The sequence below is a fragment of the Bos indicus genome, chromosome 13 (genome assembly GCF_029378745.1).
Source record: "Bos indicus isolate NIAB-ARS_2022 breed Sahiwal x Tharparkar chromosome 13, NIAB-ARS_B.indTharparkar_mat_pri_1.0, whole genome shotgun sequence".
Taxonomy (NCBI): domain Eukaryota; kingdom Metazoa; phylum Chordata; class Mammalia; order Artiodactyla; family Bovidae; genus Bos; species Bos indicus.
The window spans coordinates 9,925,584-9,940,644 of record NC_091772.1 but is presented as its reverse complement, the minus strand read 5'-3'; the positions used below and the strand labels follow the sequence as shown (position 1 = coordinate 9,940,644).

Below are 15,061 nucleotides of genomic sequence, written 5' to 3'. Positions count from 1 at the left end.
TTGGCGTTTCTCCCAGCCAGACGCCGGCGTCCAGGGAAGTGTGTGTGTCTTTGTGCCCCAGGTTGGCAGCATCCTTCACTCTCTTCTGCAGGGGCTCCTCGGGTTTTAGGAGCTGTCCAGGACAGTGGTAAAGGTTTCTAAAGTTTGACTTTGAGTTATAAATTGATTTGATAAACTTCATTCTCTGTAGTAAATAAGTAAAACCCTTTGAGAGAAAGAAGATCCTCTTAAACCCATGATGTTTTGCTACAAGCATGGACGTGAGAGTTGGACTGTGAGGAAGGCTGAGCACTGAAGAATTGATGCTTTTGAACTGTGGTGTTGGAGAAGACTCTTGAGACTCCCTTGGACTGCAAGGAGATCCAACCAGTCCATTCTGAAGGAGATCAGCCCTGGGATTACTTTGGAGGGAATGATGCTAAAGCTGAAACTCCAGTACTTTGGCCACCTCATGCGAAGAGTTGACTCATTGGAAAAGACTCTGATGCTGGGAGGGATTGGGGGCAGGAGGAGAAGGGGACGACAGAGGATGAGATGGCTGGATGGCATCACTGACTCGATGGACGTGAGTCTGAGTGAACTCCGGGAGATGGTGACGGACAGGGAGGCCTGATGGGCTGTGATTCATGAGGTTGCAAAGAGTCAGACACGACTGAGCGACTGAACTGAACTGAAGGTCCTAAGGAAAGAAAACCCACACCTTTCATTGTCTGAGATCTCATTACCTAATGGCCATCTCTGTGTCAGTCATCTAATTGAGTGTGTCTTTCAGGAAGCACACGGATTCAACGTATATATATTTTTCATTGAGATGCTTAACTCTGTAGGTAATATCTGTTTGGTAAAGGAATTTATTTTCATTTCCTTATATGAATTATAGACCTACTCTGTCCTCTTTGAAAATTAGAGATGGTGCGTTTAGAGAAGTTTGGTCTGGCTTTTCTCCCTGCCTTCACCTTCCCTGTCATCACCAAACCTCAGTCCCTGTGAAGGGGGTCAGTGGAGCAGATAATCCAGATCTCCAGCTAATCCTCTCTGTGGGGCAGGGTCACAGGCCCACCACTCGGGGCCACAGTCCTCTTCGTACCTGGGACATGACCGTGGCTCCCCCTGGGGTGCAAGGCAGCATGTGGACCCTGAGAAATAACTCCCAAGGCAGGAGGATAATTTGCCACGCAAATAGCCCCTCAAGGATCATCAGGGGCTCCTGGCCCAAAGAACAAAAAAGGAGCAGTGGGTCTACTTCCCCCAGAGTCTCCAGAGCTCACCCCCTGGCCCTGAATTCACGGACTCAGTGTTACTCAACAATGGCCCAGTTCAAGGCCATCCAAGGAACACGTGCCATCGATTATACAGAGGACCTTAGGTCAGACTTGAAAGGGAAGGATCGCCCTGCTCACCCCCAGGCACAGCTGGTAGAAAGGGACGAGATTGTCATTCAGGGTCTTGAAGCATCTCACTGCACCCTGTTCCTGGGCTGCACTAGGGGTGGAAGCTTAGGGGTGCCAGGAATTCTCAAGTGTTTCAGGACCAGTTCTTTACATGCCTTGTAGCCAGGACATGCCACGCAGCACGTTCAGTCTGTCAGTTACGTTGGTCACTGGGAGTCGTCCTTCTCTTTCCATATGTCAGGAACCTCTTTGAAGGCTTATGCCGTGCTGGGAGGAGTCATGAGCTTAGAAAGAAAAGAATAGGATTTGGAGTTTGTTTTTTCCCCAGATGTCACTTTACATAATCTCATTATTCAAAATGATCTTTCAGAGGATAATTTGACTTACAGTTAGATTTGTTTAATATGATTCCCCATTTTGAAAAACATGTGAAGTCATCCTTCTTTTAAAGCAACTCTTGAAATAAAGGGTCTGCCAGTGACTGATATTAGGAGACTTTGGGGAAAAAAATATTCCAGATTCTTGCTGTCCTCTACTTTCCTTTGAAGGGGGAAACATTAAATACTTCCATACTTTAAGCCCATGTAAAAGAAGAGAGAGTTAACAGATTTGCCCAACAACTTCCAGAGGACCAAACTGTATAGATAATAGCGTCGATGGCTTAATAAAGGCTCCTTGTGAATTGGGCCCTGCCCCAAGCGCTTTTACAGCTCATTTAATATTCTGATCCTTAAAAGACAGTCCAGTGAGGAAGCAGAGGAGTTCAGGGACTCTGTCCCTGTGCCGTAATGTCCCCACGCCCAGCATGGTGGCTGAAGGGTTACCGAGTGCCTGAGGCGCTGGCTCACAGGGCAGAGTTGGACTCCAGCTGCGTGTGAACCCACCGGCCAAGGTGTGTCTCCAGGGCTCTCTTCCAGCCTCACCTCTGTGCTGAGGGTGTCAAGTTGCTCTGCATCTGTCTTTAGCCGGTTACCAATCTCTTACAAAGAGACCCAGTAAACAGAAGTCAAAGAACCAGAGTGAGCCCTGGGTGCTGGGCTCCTCCCAGAGTTCTGGCATATTTTGCTTTCACCAAACAAAGTTGAGAGTGTGGCCTGTGAGACTCCGTCACTCCTGGCTCACAGGCGCACCAAACACTTGACTCCTGTCTTCTGCTCTGGAAGCCGAAAAGATGGGACTGCTGTTGACATGTGCTCTGGAGAAAGGCTTAACAAGCTTCTCAGTTCAAGCAGACCTTGGCTTTCTCATGTGGCCAGTTTGTTTGTGGGGTTTCACCCTGACCTTGCTGCTCTACCCGGCTGGGTCATCAGGACCATTGAAGCTACTTAATACCCCAAGCCAAAATGTCAACCTATAAAAATTGAATATCACATGGACTTGAAATGCACATCCCTTATAAAATTTTTAAAGCTTGCTAGATTTTATTAAAATATGTGAACCAGACTGAGTATATTAAATTTATGAGTCCAACTGATGCAGTACAATAATTCAATACAATATGCTTATGTCATTAAACTCATAAAGAAGATTCTCTGAATAGCTGTAATGAATAGTTCGGATTCTGTAATCACAGACTAACATTTTCACCCTGATGAATTTTAAGTGGGAGCTCTCAGAATTCTATTTAACATCAAGAAATAAATGCCATATTTCAAATGATGACTACTTATTCTAAGTATTTACTTTAAAACCTAGGGTAGGAAAGAAGTACCTGCAAAGACAGAATTATTCATTAGAAATACGGAAAGGGTTGGAAGAGGTTGGCATGAAGTAGAATAGGACTGTAATTTATGGCTAATCATAAATTATAAACAGAAAACAAAGAAACTTCTTCTGTTCAGGTTTGAGTAATACCATTTATTCCTTCACCTCTTACCTTTTCCCAAATATGTGTATTTTGGTAATCTCTTAGTAATAACCTACCCAAAAGTGAGTGCTTTAAAGAAACTACCATTTTGTTGCTTATCATGCTGTGATTCTGGAACATGGGCAGGGCTCCGTCGGTGGTTCACCTTTTCCAAGTGTCACTGTCGGGTCAGGGCACGGGTATGTGGCAGCATTTGGATCATGGCTGCACTGAAGACTGGGCTCAGCCAGGGCACCAGAACCTGCAAGGTGACCTCTTCACTCTCAGCATTACCTCCAGGGCACTCTCTAGGTTAAAGCAAGTCCCAGGACTTGTCCTGGCAGGACTCTGTGGATCAGAGAGAAGAGAGTTTGGCAGGATACATTCTGGACCCCTGGTCTAAGACACCCCGGTGAGGAAGCAGAGGAGTTCAGAGACTGGTTGAGAACCAATCTGGTGGGCAGTGCAGAAGTGCCTCCCCCATGCTAAACTGAGCACTGTCCAGTCCTGCTGGACCAGTGGCCATGCCCCAAGCTCTGCTACCCCACTATGAGGCTTTATACCCACTCTGCCCTCTGCCTGGAACAGGCTTCCTTCAGAATCTTTCTCCAGTGTCTTCACAGGCTTGATTCTTACTCACCTCTCAGGTCTTGGCATGGTGAATGGTGAATATCGCTCAGTCGTGTCCGACTCTTTGCGACCCCATGGACTGTAGCCTACCAGGCTCCTCTGTCCATGGGATTTTCCAGGCAATAGTACTGGAGTGGATTGCCATTTCCTTCTCCAGGGAACTTCCCGACCCAGGGATCGAACCCAGGTCTCCCACATTGTAGACAGACACTTAACCATCTGAGCCACCAGGGAAGTCCCTAGGTCTTGGCATAAATGTCTCCAGTCCCCAGGGCTGCCTCTCCTAGGTGCTCCAAAAGTATCTCATTCCTTTTTTTTTTTTTTGGAGCCATATTTTAATTCCTGCTTCCTTGTCCAATATCCCTGAAAAGCCTGCATGTTACTCAGGATGGACATGAAGTTTGTCTTTTACTGAATTCCCAGCAGCACTGGCAGGAGGAAAGCTCTCAGTTAAGTATTTGTTTGTTGAGTTCATGAATGGGGTCTGAAGAGAGAGGGATCAACAGAGAATAAACCTTGATTTAGTCCTTAAAGGATGAACAGGATTTAGATGATGGAAGCTCAGCACCAGGAAGAATGACTCTGAACCATGAGGAGATGGTGTGGGCCACCAGGTGCCCTAGGAGGGCAGGCTCTGTGTCTGTCAACACCCACGTGCCCACTCCCCGTGTCACTTCGTGGGGAGCAGGGTGCAGTACCTGTGCAGTGGTTGAGCAAGCTGCTTGTCAAAAACTGTCCTAATTTTATCAGAGCATGGAGGACATTTGGAGGCATGTTGGTAAAGGAACCCAGCATGGTTGATCCAATGGAGACAAATTTTAGGATTCCTAAAATAGCCAGAGAGAGGTGTTCAGAGTAGAATGTATGGGAGTTTAAAACTGGGAAGACTTGACTGTGAATAACATCAACCACCTGGGTTGGTTCATAACAAACATGGCCACTGGTGACCAGACCTCTCTGGGGTCTAGAAATATCCCAGTGTGTCTCCATCCAGGCCAGATTCATCTTCAGAGCCCATCAATCAATGATTAATTCTCCAAGTACTGCAAGGTAAATGAGACCTCTAAGTCAACTGGACTGAGAGTTGTCTTTAAGCTGCCACCCTGGCTAATGAGTTCTGGAAATGAGGAATGCCACTGAACTGCCTTCTCTGTTAATATGTCATGGTGGAAAGGTGGCTCAAGCCCTTTTACATTTTTAAAGAACATTTCAAATTTAATAATTTCAGTAACTTTAAATTAAATTATGGATTGGTGTTAAAATTTTGTAAAATGAAAAGAGCTCCACAACAATGAGATGGCCGGGAAATCATTCGGATGACACAGCTGGGGTGAAATATCGCCCGTGAAATAAGCAGTAGGCTGCAGTTACAGCCGTGAGCCCTATTAAAGCGGAAACTTTTTAATAACATAAAATGGTCATGATTTTATCCCCCCCGTTAATTAGAATAGAAGGAAAGAAGCCAATAGATAAAAAAAAAAAAAAGAGTCTTTCAAATGCTTCTGAGGCCCTATTCTCATTCCCATCTTATACACACGCATACATACTCACACACCCACACATGCATGTGTGGCAGCTGATTGAAATTCAGGGTAAATTCTGAGCAGGGAGGGGGCAGCCCCAAAGAAAGGGGCTGCATGTGCATTTACATTTATACCTTAGCGTTACAGGCTTAAAGGATTCTCCTTGAGAATTCCAAGGACTTCCTCACGAATCTGAAGAGCCAGTCATTTTGTCTTACAGTCGTTGCCCTTGTCCAAGTCCCTGTCTCCTGAGATCTCAATCTTCTTACATGGAAACAGAGGATGCAGACACCTGTCCTCCTTCTCCTTAGACTGTCTCAGGGGTCATAGGAGCTCCTGAGCCCGGAAAGGCTTTGCAAATACCTGCTGACCCTACAGCCAGGTTCAAGGCCCCCAGGATTCTCCTGCAGACCCTGCCCTTCCCCAGGCTGAGCCCTCCACATGCTGGCCGTGCTCCCTGTCACATCCTTCACTGAGCCTGGGTACCACACACCTTCCCTCCTTTCCCTGTTCTCAGACTTGCCCTTCCTTCCAGATTCCAGACCTGAAAGGGGAGTGGCCACGAGATGGGAGCGGCCACACCATGTAATGTCTCTCTGACCTCCCAGGTTTTTTCCTGGATGAGCTGTAGAGCACAAGGTCTTCCCTTTGAGCAGACTAGTGTTTCATCCAGAAGCTCCCGAATTGAAAGGAAAAACTCAGCAGAAGCTACTTCAAATCCAGCTTCTACTCAGGTTATTCCAGGAACTTAAGTACTTTTCCTTTTAGCCAGAGCCGACACTGAAATCATATTATAGGTCACACATGAATCATGTTAATATAATGACCTTCATCAGAAGTGTCTAAAGTGAAGTAGCATGTAGCAGCACATTATATTTCATTTTTCCCCCCTTAGTGCAATGTATTGATTGAGGTAACAGGCTAAAGCTCTGAGATAATTGACTAAGTTCTTGCTGAACCGCCCTGTATCGCTGTAGGGAGTGTGTTTCGCCTTTCAGAACTCATTAACACAGCCAACAGACCATATTAGCCTGTGTTTTTGGTTCAAAAGATTAATAATGTTTAGTGGTTGACTTTTGAAATGGTGTTGAATTTTAAAGATTCGCCCTTGTGTGTATCTGGGTTTGGAGTGGGAGTCTTCCAGCTGAATGCTTGGCTGGGAATGGACCTCTTGCATGGGCTGACCCATCTGAGACGGTATGTATGAAAGCTTCCCAGGATGGACTTTGTCCTAAGAGAGGCACCCTCGGCAGATGTCCTGAGCCCACTTCAGGCCCCCACCCCCAGAACTGGGTGTGTTGTAAGTGGGAGGTTTCCTCTTATTCTTGACGGACACCTGCTGACACCCCAGGGGTGTTGATGTCAAACAGTAGGGAACAACTGTGGTCCTGGTGAGCAAGTGGGCTTGGGAATGGACAGACCAAGAGCTCTCCTGCTTCCGCCCTGGATTTCTTATGCAAACTCTTGAAATGCTCCACAGCACCAGCTCTGCAGTCTGGGAGAGGCTTGCCCCAGAGGACCCTGCATCCCTGCAGGCTCCACGTGGTATCTTGATGCACTCTTTGGCTACATGAGCCCATCCCAGAAGAGGAAGATGAAGAGACCACCAGCCCTCTGCCCTGAGTCAGCCAGATGACCCATCCCCAAAGAATGGAGACGTATTTTTTCAGAAGGGAATCTGAATGTCATCTGGGAAGGGAAACAGAAGGAAGGTGGTCGAGAAATGACCAGAGCCCAGCAAGGCACTGTGAGGAAGGTCTGGGAATGTGAGCAGAGGTGCGTAGACTCTGTGTAGAAGAGTAGAAGCATCACAGGAAGGAGGTCTCTGCCCCACGTTTGCATGGAGCATTCACCCTAGACAACCCTGCACCCCTGTCCCTGTGAGAGCGCCGTCAGGCCAGACGGCAAGACGCCCAGTGCCATCAGCCCGGCCCAGTGAGATGGCAGCACCCGGAGAGGAGGGTCGGCCTGAGAAGAGGGGGCTGCGGATGGAGCCTGGGGACTGAGACCAGTCTCTGGACTCGGGAGAGCTGGGTGTGAGTCTTCACACTCCCACGCGCTGTCATCTTTAGGACGGCACTTAGGACGGTACTTGCGCCTCCTGGACTGCGGTTATTTTTCTCTGAGAAGATGGAGATAGTAGTCGTCTCTGTCTCATACCCTGTTGTGGTCTTTAAATGAAATAGCCATTACGCGTTCTCACTGTGCCTGGAGCATTCCAGGCTGTTGATCAACGGCCTCTCTGAGAGAGGAACGAGGCGATCGCTGGCCTGCCTGGTGCATGCGTGTGGGGGACATCCCCAAGGAGCTCAGGGGTGTCGGCGAGCGCGAGTTAAAGGACAGAAAGAACCCCTTTGGAGAGAAGGAGTCAGGAACCTGGTGCAGGGCGTCCTTGGCGATCTGTGTGCCCCTCATCCTTCTGCTGATCTCTTGTCCTCCTCTTCTGAAAGCTCATGGTCCCCTTTGAGGATTTTGGTTTTGTTCTGGGGGGAGGGGGCAGTTTTTAAAATCACAGGCCATTTAACATTTTGTTTGGAGCAGACCCACGAGGGCCCATGTCTCCCAGTGACTTCTGCCTCCCCCCACCCTGCTCAAGGCCCCTGTGCAGATTGACTTAAAAAATAAATACATAGATACATATACATATATACACATATATACATATATATATGTGTATATATATATGCCTACAACCTGTAGAAGAAAGACACTTTCTGAAGTCAAGGCGCTGTGCTTGAGTACTGAAGTATCCCGTAAAGGTTTGTCATCTAAATTTGATTTTCCAAAAGCATTGATAAGAAAATACCTTATATTATAGTGTCGGTCCAAGCAGCTAAAAGAAACCTAGATAAATGTCTAACATATCTATTGTTCTTAAACCTTTTTTTGCCAACTTTGAAAGCAGCTCATGGTCCTCCTGGAGAAGGCAATGGCACCCCACTCCAGTACTCTTGCCTGGAAAATCCCATGGACAGAGGAGCCTGGTAGGCTGCAGTCCATGGGGTCGCTAAAAGTCGGACAGGACTGAGTGGCTTCACTTTCACTTTTCACTTTCATGCATTGGAGGAGGAAATGGCAGCCCACTCCAGTGTTCTTGCCTGGAGAATCCCAGGGACAGGGGAGCCTGGTGGGCTGCCGTCTATGGGGTCGCACAGAGTCGGACACGACTAAAGCGACTTAGCAGCAGCAGCAGCATGGTCTTCCATCCCCAGCGTGGTGTGTGGTTTTCCCTCTCTCCCTCCTCTTCTTTCCACCCCCCCCCCCCACCGCCCCGATCCCGCCCCATCCCCTCTCCCCATCCCCTAGCTGGCCCTTGCCTCTCTTTGGGCTCCTTCTCCTCTCAGTCCCTCCCATCTCCTCGGTTGCTCACTCTCAAGACATCCCCAGACCCCCTCTTGCTCTGCATTCTATGTCCTGATTTGCAGTCTTACTGAAAGAAGATTGGGTTTCATCTGACTTCCCGAGGCAGGGCTGGAATGTCTCCCAACCATGGTAGGTGTAGCCACCACTCTCAGCAGCCCTGATCTGGGGTGTTTCACAGAGCAGAGACTGGATATGACCTCCCCCTACCCCGCCACCAGGCCAGCCAGGGGTCCTGCAGGCCTTCTGTGATCCCTAGCAGCTGCTGAAGCAGAAGCTCCAATACTTTGGCTACCTGATATGCAGAGCTGACTCACTGGAAAAGACCTTGATGCTGGGAAAGATTGAGTGCACAGGGAAAAAGGGGTGATGGAGGATGAGATAGTTGGATGGCATCGCTGACTCAATGGACATGAGTTTGAGCAAGCTCAGGGAGATAATGGAGGACTGGTGTGCTGCAGTCCATGGGCTTGCAGAGAGTTGGACGTGCCTTAGCGACTGAACAACAACAGTGGCTGCAGAGATTGAAATTTGTCTGCTTTTCTTATTTTCATGGAGAGGAAGCCATGTGAAGGAAACAGAAATTGGATATTGGATTCCACAGACCCTTCTCCTACTTTGCCCTTCTGACCCTGATAAGCGCATAAACTCCTGGAGTCCTTGAGTTTTGTAAAAAGTAAACTGCCCTGGGGAGGTGGCTCAGTTCCTGGACTTTACTTCCACACACCAGGGAGGGTGGGGGTGTCTTTGGACTCAACATTAGAGAGAGAGCTTTGACAGGAGACACTTTAATTTTCTCCCTTTGGCCACAGGTGCTGTGGAAAACACTAGGAGCACAGACAGCAGGATTTATTAATATGAATGTATGTACTTAAGTATGTATTTTATATATAATTAGGATGTATATTGATATACGTGCAGTAGCAGAGTTCTAGTACATTAGACTGAGGCCTCAAGCCCTAAGGGGAAGCTTCTTTATTGTAGGAATAGTAATAAACTTGATTCACCCAACACCGTTACACAGTCGTCGATTTCATTACTGAAGAAGCTCAGACAAAAGAACCAAACCCACCGCCCCTCCGTAGCCCTCACTTCAGTAAGTGGGAGGGTATGGGCCCGTGGAATACTACGCAGCAGTGAAAACGAGCAGACCACAGCACACCCACCCAGGTGCACAAGGCTCACGAGCGTCACGTTAGTGCCGTTAAGCAGTGGAAGCCAGATACAGAAGAGTGCACCCTGTGGGATCCCATCGGTATCAAGTTCAAAAGCTGGCAGAACTGATCGGTGGCACAGGAAGCCAGAGCAGTGGCTACCCTGGAGGATGGAGGATGGGGAGGGCTGCCAGGGCTCTAAAAGTGTTCTTATATTTTTAGCCCAGTGCTCAGCACACCAGTGCGTTCACTTTTGAAAACTCATTAAGCGGTACATTCATGATGGATGCTGTTTTCTCTCTGTATGTTTCAGTTTTTAAAAATGAACTCATCAATACTAGTCATCAAGGTTGCTTGTAAGCACTTTCCCCCCAGCTCAGCAGTGGGCCCAGGACAATGGGGAATTACAGAGAAGGAGATGCTGTCTGTGACGCCAGGCATTTTCTGCAATTTTAGTTCTTTCTTGTGTCCCCTGCCCCAGCCCTGGTCCTTTGGGTTTGTCACTCACCAGCAAGAATTTGCTCAGCCCACTGCAAGCCTGTGGCTCTCGACACAGCCAACCAAGGCCACGCATCACCTCTTCACTTCAGAGCACCCCAAGGTCTCGGCAAAGAACACTTCCTATCACAGCCTTTCTTTGACCAAAGGAGTGGTCTAGGAAGAGGGAGCCAAGGCCACCCGATTCTGCTGAGCAGAGACTCATTGCAGAGAAAAAGCTCTTCCATAATCAGTTTAGAATCATCTGGATCAGACTCCTCTCTCTGGAGGTTTCATGGAGGCGTGCTGACGCATTCATTTTAAGGAGAGCCATCGCCGGTGACTGCTTCCTTGCTCTCTCTTTACGGGGCTTCCTCAGGTGGGGAAGGGGGATCTCCAGGACCCTCTCTTTGCACTTTATTTATGGCTTTTACTATTACTTCTCTTTTCATTATCGCTTCAGGCTTTCTTGGCCCTTTAAAGGGCCCCTGCTTCATGAACTGATGATGACACATGTTGATACATCATCTGTTCCCGTCCGTCCGGTCAGAAAGCATCTGGGAGGCAGGCGGCGTGGACATTAGTCTGCGCTCGAGCATGGCCGTGGGGGCGTGGGCTGCAGGGAGCTGCTGAGGTGAGGGCCCGGGTCCTGCCTCACCGCACGGAGGGGATGCAGTCACAGCTCACCCGCGGGGCGACCCCAGTCCCCCTCGTGCCAGATCGGTATTTCCCAGTAGCCGTGTTTGTTGGATCTGGGGTCCCTCTAGGTCAATGTTCCCGGCTTTTCTGCCCCCAGAGAAGTCAGGGCATGTTCTCTTCAGCTTCTTTGATGCAAATCAGTCCTGGAGCAAGGTGTCCATTTTCTAGCAATTGGTTTTGACACCTTCTTACCTTGACCTGCTTTTTGTTTAGAGAGCATTTCTTGAGCGTTTACCATGAGATCAGCAAGTTAAGAGTATTGAACACGGGAAACAGTCTGAGTTAAAAATCCTTGCGTTCACGTCTCCTCTCTGGATTACTAGCCTTGCTCACCAGATAACGGGTGTTATAATAATTTAAAAAAAAAAACAAGAGGTAGGCAGAGGCAGAGTATGAAGATAAGCCACAGTTGGGTGATGCAGGACCCCTCTGGGTGCGGTCCGAGCGTCTGTCACCTTGCTCTGGTGCTGGTTTCGCAGACATCTCCGTGTGTCAGCACTCTGCGGGCCCTGCCTTGGAAGAGTACTCAGCCGCTGGGCATCAGTTATACTTTCATAAAACAGAAAGAGTTCGATTTTTTAGAAACTATAAATTACCGTACAAGTGTTAATTATTAGTAGTCCCTGTTACTGTTTTTAAGAAAGAAGCTAACAGATTTTCCTTGAGCAGAATGTCTTCTTTCAGAGGTAAATCTGAAAGATTTATTCATTCAGCCAGCTGAATCTGGCTTCTTCCCCCAGGCCACAGGTTCATTATCCGTGTCTCTAGTGACATTTGGGGTAAATAAGTGTTTGCACAGAGACTTGTAGGATGTTAGCTGCCTCCCTGGCCTTCTCCTGTTAGATGCGTGCCCACCCCCTGCACCCCATTTTCAGTTACAGGTAGCCTTTGCCATACCGGAACTGTATTAAATATTTCTGCATGTTTTCTTTTCCGTTAACACATCTTGCTGGTGCCCGTGTCTGATTTCAGCCCCAGCATCTCGGGTCTTGGACTCAGAGCAGCTTTACGAGTTTGGTGCCAGAAGAGCTGGCCATTGCTGCCACAGACGTGTGCACAGGTTGGGGTGGGGGTGAGCACGGGGTTCAGAACACTTAATCTCAGCAAGAGCTTCCTTTACTGGGTGGTCTGTAAATGTATGTGTTTTCAGTGGACCCTCTCGCCCGCAGTGTTTCTTTTCCTTCAGTGTATAAGAAGCTGCAAAGCACAGAGGGCCTGTGCCACTTGACACATTACTGACTAAGGACTTACTAGTGCCAGAGACGTTAGTTCCTGCAGAAATCCCCTGGTCAATAAGAGTAAAAATGTGCATTTAGCGTCGTGCAGACCGTTAGCCGTTTTGTTCTCCTTCCTCTTAGTGGCCTTTCTGTCAGTGAGTTGGGCGGGGGGACATGACTCGGCAGGCTGCAGTCCACAGTGTTACAGTCAGACACAACTGGAGCGACTTAGCACATGTGACTTGACTGAAAAAGCGGGGTATTAACTACCAGCACCGTGCTGGAAAGTAGACCCCACCCCCAGCGCCCGCTGCCCGGCGATCCCCGGGCTTGTCTGCAGACAGCATGGCCTGTGCGTCAGAACCAAGAGGTGTCACCCGCACGCTGGACGCCGTGGCTGCTCCCCAGGTGGGTCCAGTGTGGGGAACGCAGCGGAGGGGCTTCCCCGTGCTGTTTCTAACGGCAGTGGCAGCCGCTCCATGCCAGGAGGGGCATCGTTTCTAGGCGTTCCTCCCCGACGACTCCTCCCTGCCCGTGTCTTGACCGTGTCTTTGCCTCTCGTCTCTTCCCAGCGGTACCTCAGGGACTTTTTCAGCGTGATGCTCCAGTCGGCCACGTCCCCGCTGCACATCGACAAGGTGGGGCTGACGCTGTCCAAACACACCGTGTGCGAGTTCTCGCCGTTCTTCAAGAAGGGCGTCTTTGACTACAGCAGCCACGGGACGGGGTAGGACTGGAGATGGAACCTCGCCACACAGTGCCTTCTCATCCGAGCAGCCCCCGACCAGGGGCCTGGACCCCTCACCGCCTCCTCCGAGTGCCTGAGCAGAGCCGGGCCGCGCTGGCCACGGTGACACTGAGGGGCGGCCGCCCCTGCCCCTCAGGGTGAATGCGGCCTTCTCTTTGTGTGCAGAGCCTGTCCTGGAGGCTCCGTCACCCTGGGCCCCTGGAGCCGAGCCAGCCCGGGGGCTTCCCTGGTGGGTGGCTGGGCAGACCTCCCCAGTGACTTCCATCTGGTTTCCCCTTTCACCAGAATACTCTTATTTTTTTAATATCCCTTCCATGTGGCTGGCTGTATCCCAAGAAAAGCATTTTAAATTACTTCATTGTATCTTCCTTTTTCCCCATTTGAGGCTGAACTTTTTGTATAATCCCCTAAGCACCGATGTTTACACAGAATTTCACATTCTGCAAAAGGGATTTTCAGTCCAATCATAACTGGAGTCTTCCATGCTTGACACATTGGATGTAGGTTACATCAGCTTCTATAAATCCATTGAAATAGGATATTTGTTTAATCTTGAATATTCAAGAAGTTTTTACCAAATGGCTGTCCTGCACGTTCAAGCTTTCTCTGCTAAGCACAAAATGAGCTCCTCATTGAATGCATATTTTTAAACATTTCGTTCACATTTTTGTTACTGAATCTACTGGATCTTAAGCTGCAAGACTAGAATTTACTGTAGTTTATTAACGATCCCTTAAATTACTCAGGACTTAATGTAGCATCGCACATCCATGTACAAGTAAAACTGCTTTGTTTTACTAAAGAGAAAAATATGAGAAGAAAAAAAGATATATATGGTATATATTGAAATGTATATAATTCTACCTATAGATTTATATGTGTACACACTCCTGTATGATAGTTATATCAAAATATATAATTCACATGAAATTTATTAAAGGTATTTGCTTTTTTCAAGATTTAAATGGAGCTGCTATCAATATTAAATGAAGTTATGGAATCCATCCTGTAGCTTAGTTTATTTTAAGCTTGTGACATGATCATTCCTCCTGGTCTGTTTAAAAATTTATCTAATGTGCTTGGAAAGATACACAATGTATAATTTAGCAATTGTTTTGTGGAAGATGCGCTTACAGTAATGATTGAAGTCACAAATGAATGGGTAACAAAACAGGCCTGCATTCAGCCTTCTGGAAGATGCCTGTGCAACAGAGCTCTCCAGTCTGAAAAATGTATATTCAAAGATGCAATTATCCTGATAAGGGGGGAAATTATTATTGTACTAATTAGATATCATAGTTTAGCATGAAAAAAAATGAGGACTTTTTTTTTTTTTAATTGCTGCAGGAAGACTTCATATTGAGTGCTGTTGTGATTACAGGCAGAGGTTAGGGGTAATTACTGCTAGGAAATTTAAACCTAGAGATTAAAGGATAAAAACTGAGAGATGATATCAGGTTAGCCAAAAACTTCATTTGGGTTTTTATGTACGACGTCCCCTTTTTGCTGAGTAAACTAAATGGTTTTCTTCAACTGACCAGGTCATCTGTCTCCTGCCCTTTGGGACCCGTACTGGAAGCCAGGCTCATGGCAGGTGTCTCACTAGGATCACACAGGGGACATGACAGTTTGACAAGAATAAATAGACGTGTGTTAGTAGTAAGCACAGGAATCAGACAATGCTTTGATTCCAGTCCTCATCTTAAGGCGTCAAGTTGAGGGTGGAAATCCTGGTCGGTGCTGGGCAAAGCTGGCTGTAACACATGGGCGTCATTTCACTTCTCTGAACCTCAGTCCCCATCTGAAAATGACACTGTTGCACAGGGTGACCTCTAGGTTCTCACCTAGCCTAGGGTGACAGGCAGAGGGACCGTCACCACTGTATGGATGCAGACTTCTAATCGGACTCAACAGCATCTTAATCTGAGTAAAACTTGAAGGAATGCTGGCAAGCCAGTGAAAAGTCTCCTCAAAACAAGCGATGAAATCCCTTTCTGAGATGAAGAGAAGACACAC

At 47.9% G+C, this 15,061-nt stretch overlaps 1 protein-coding gene across 2 annotated transcripts in view; it reads left to right on the top strand.

Moving 5' to 3' along the window:
- The window catches only part of KIF16B (kinesin family member 16B), a 307,508-nt gene extending 293,459 nt beyond the window's left edge, over positions 1 to 14,049 (top strand). For both annotated transcript variants that reach the window (XM_070800719.1, XM_070800718.1), the window contains one exon: positions 12,870 to 14,049. In XM_070800719.1, coding sequence (XP_070656820.1) covers positions 12,870 to 13,028 — 159 coding nt within the window. In that variant the 3' untranslated portion in view covers positions 13,029 to 14,049. The remainder of the gene's footprint in view (positions 1 to 12,869) is intronic.
- Positions 14,050 to 15,061: the final 1,012 nt, after the last annotated feature.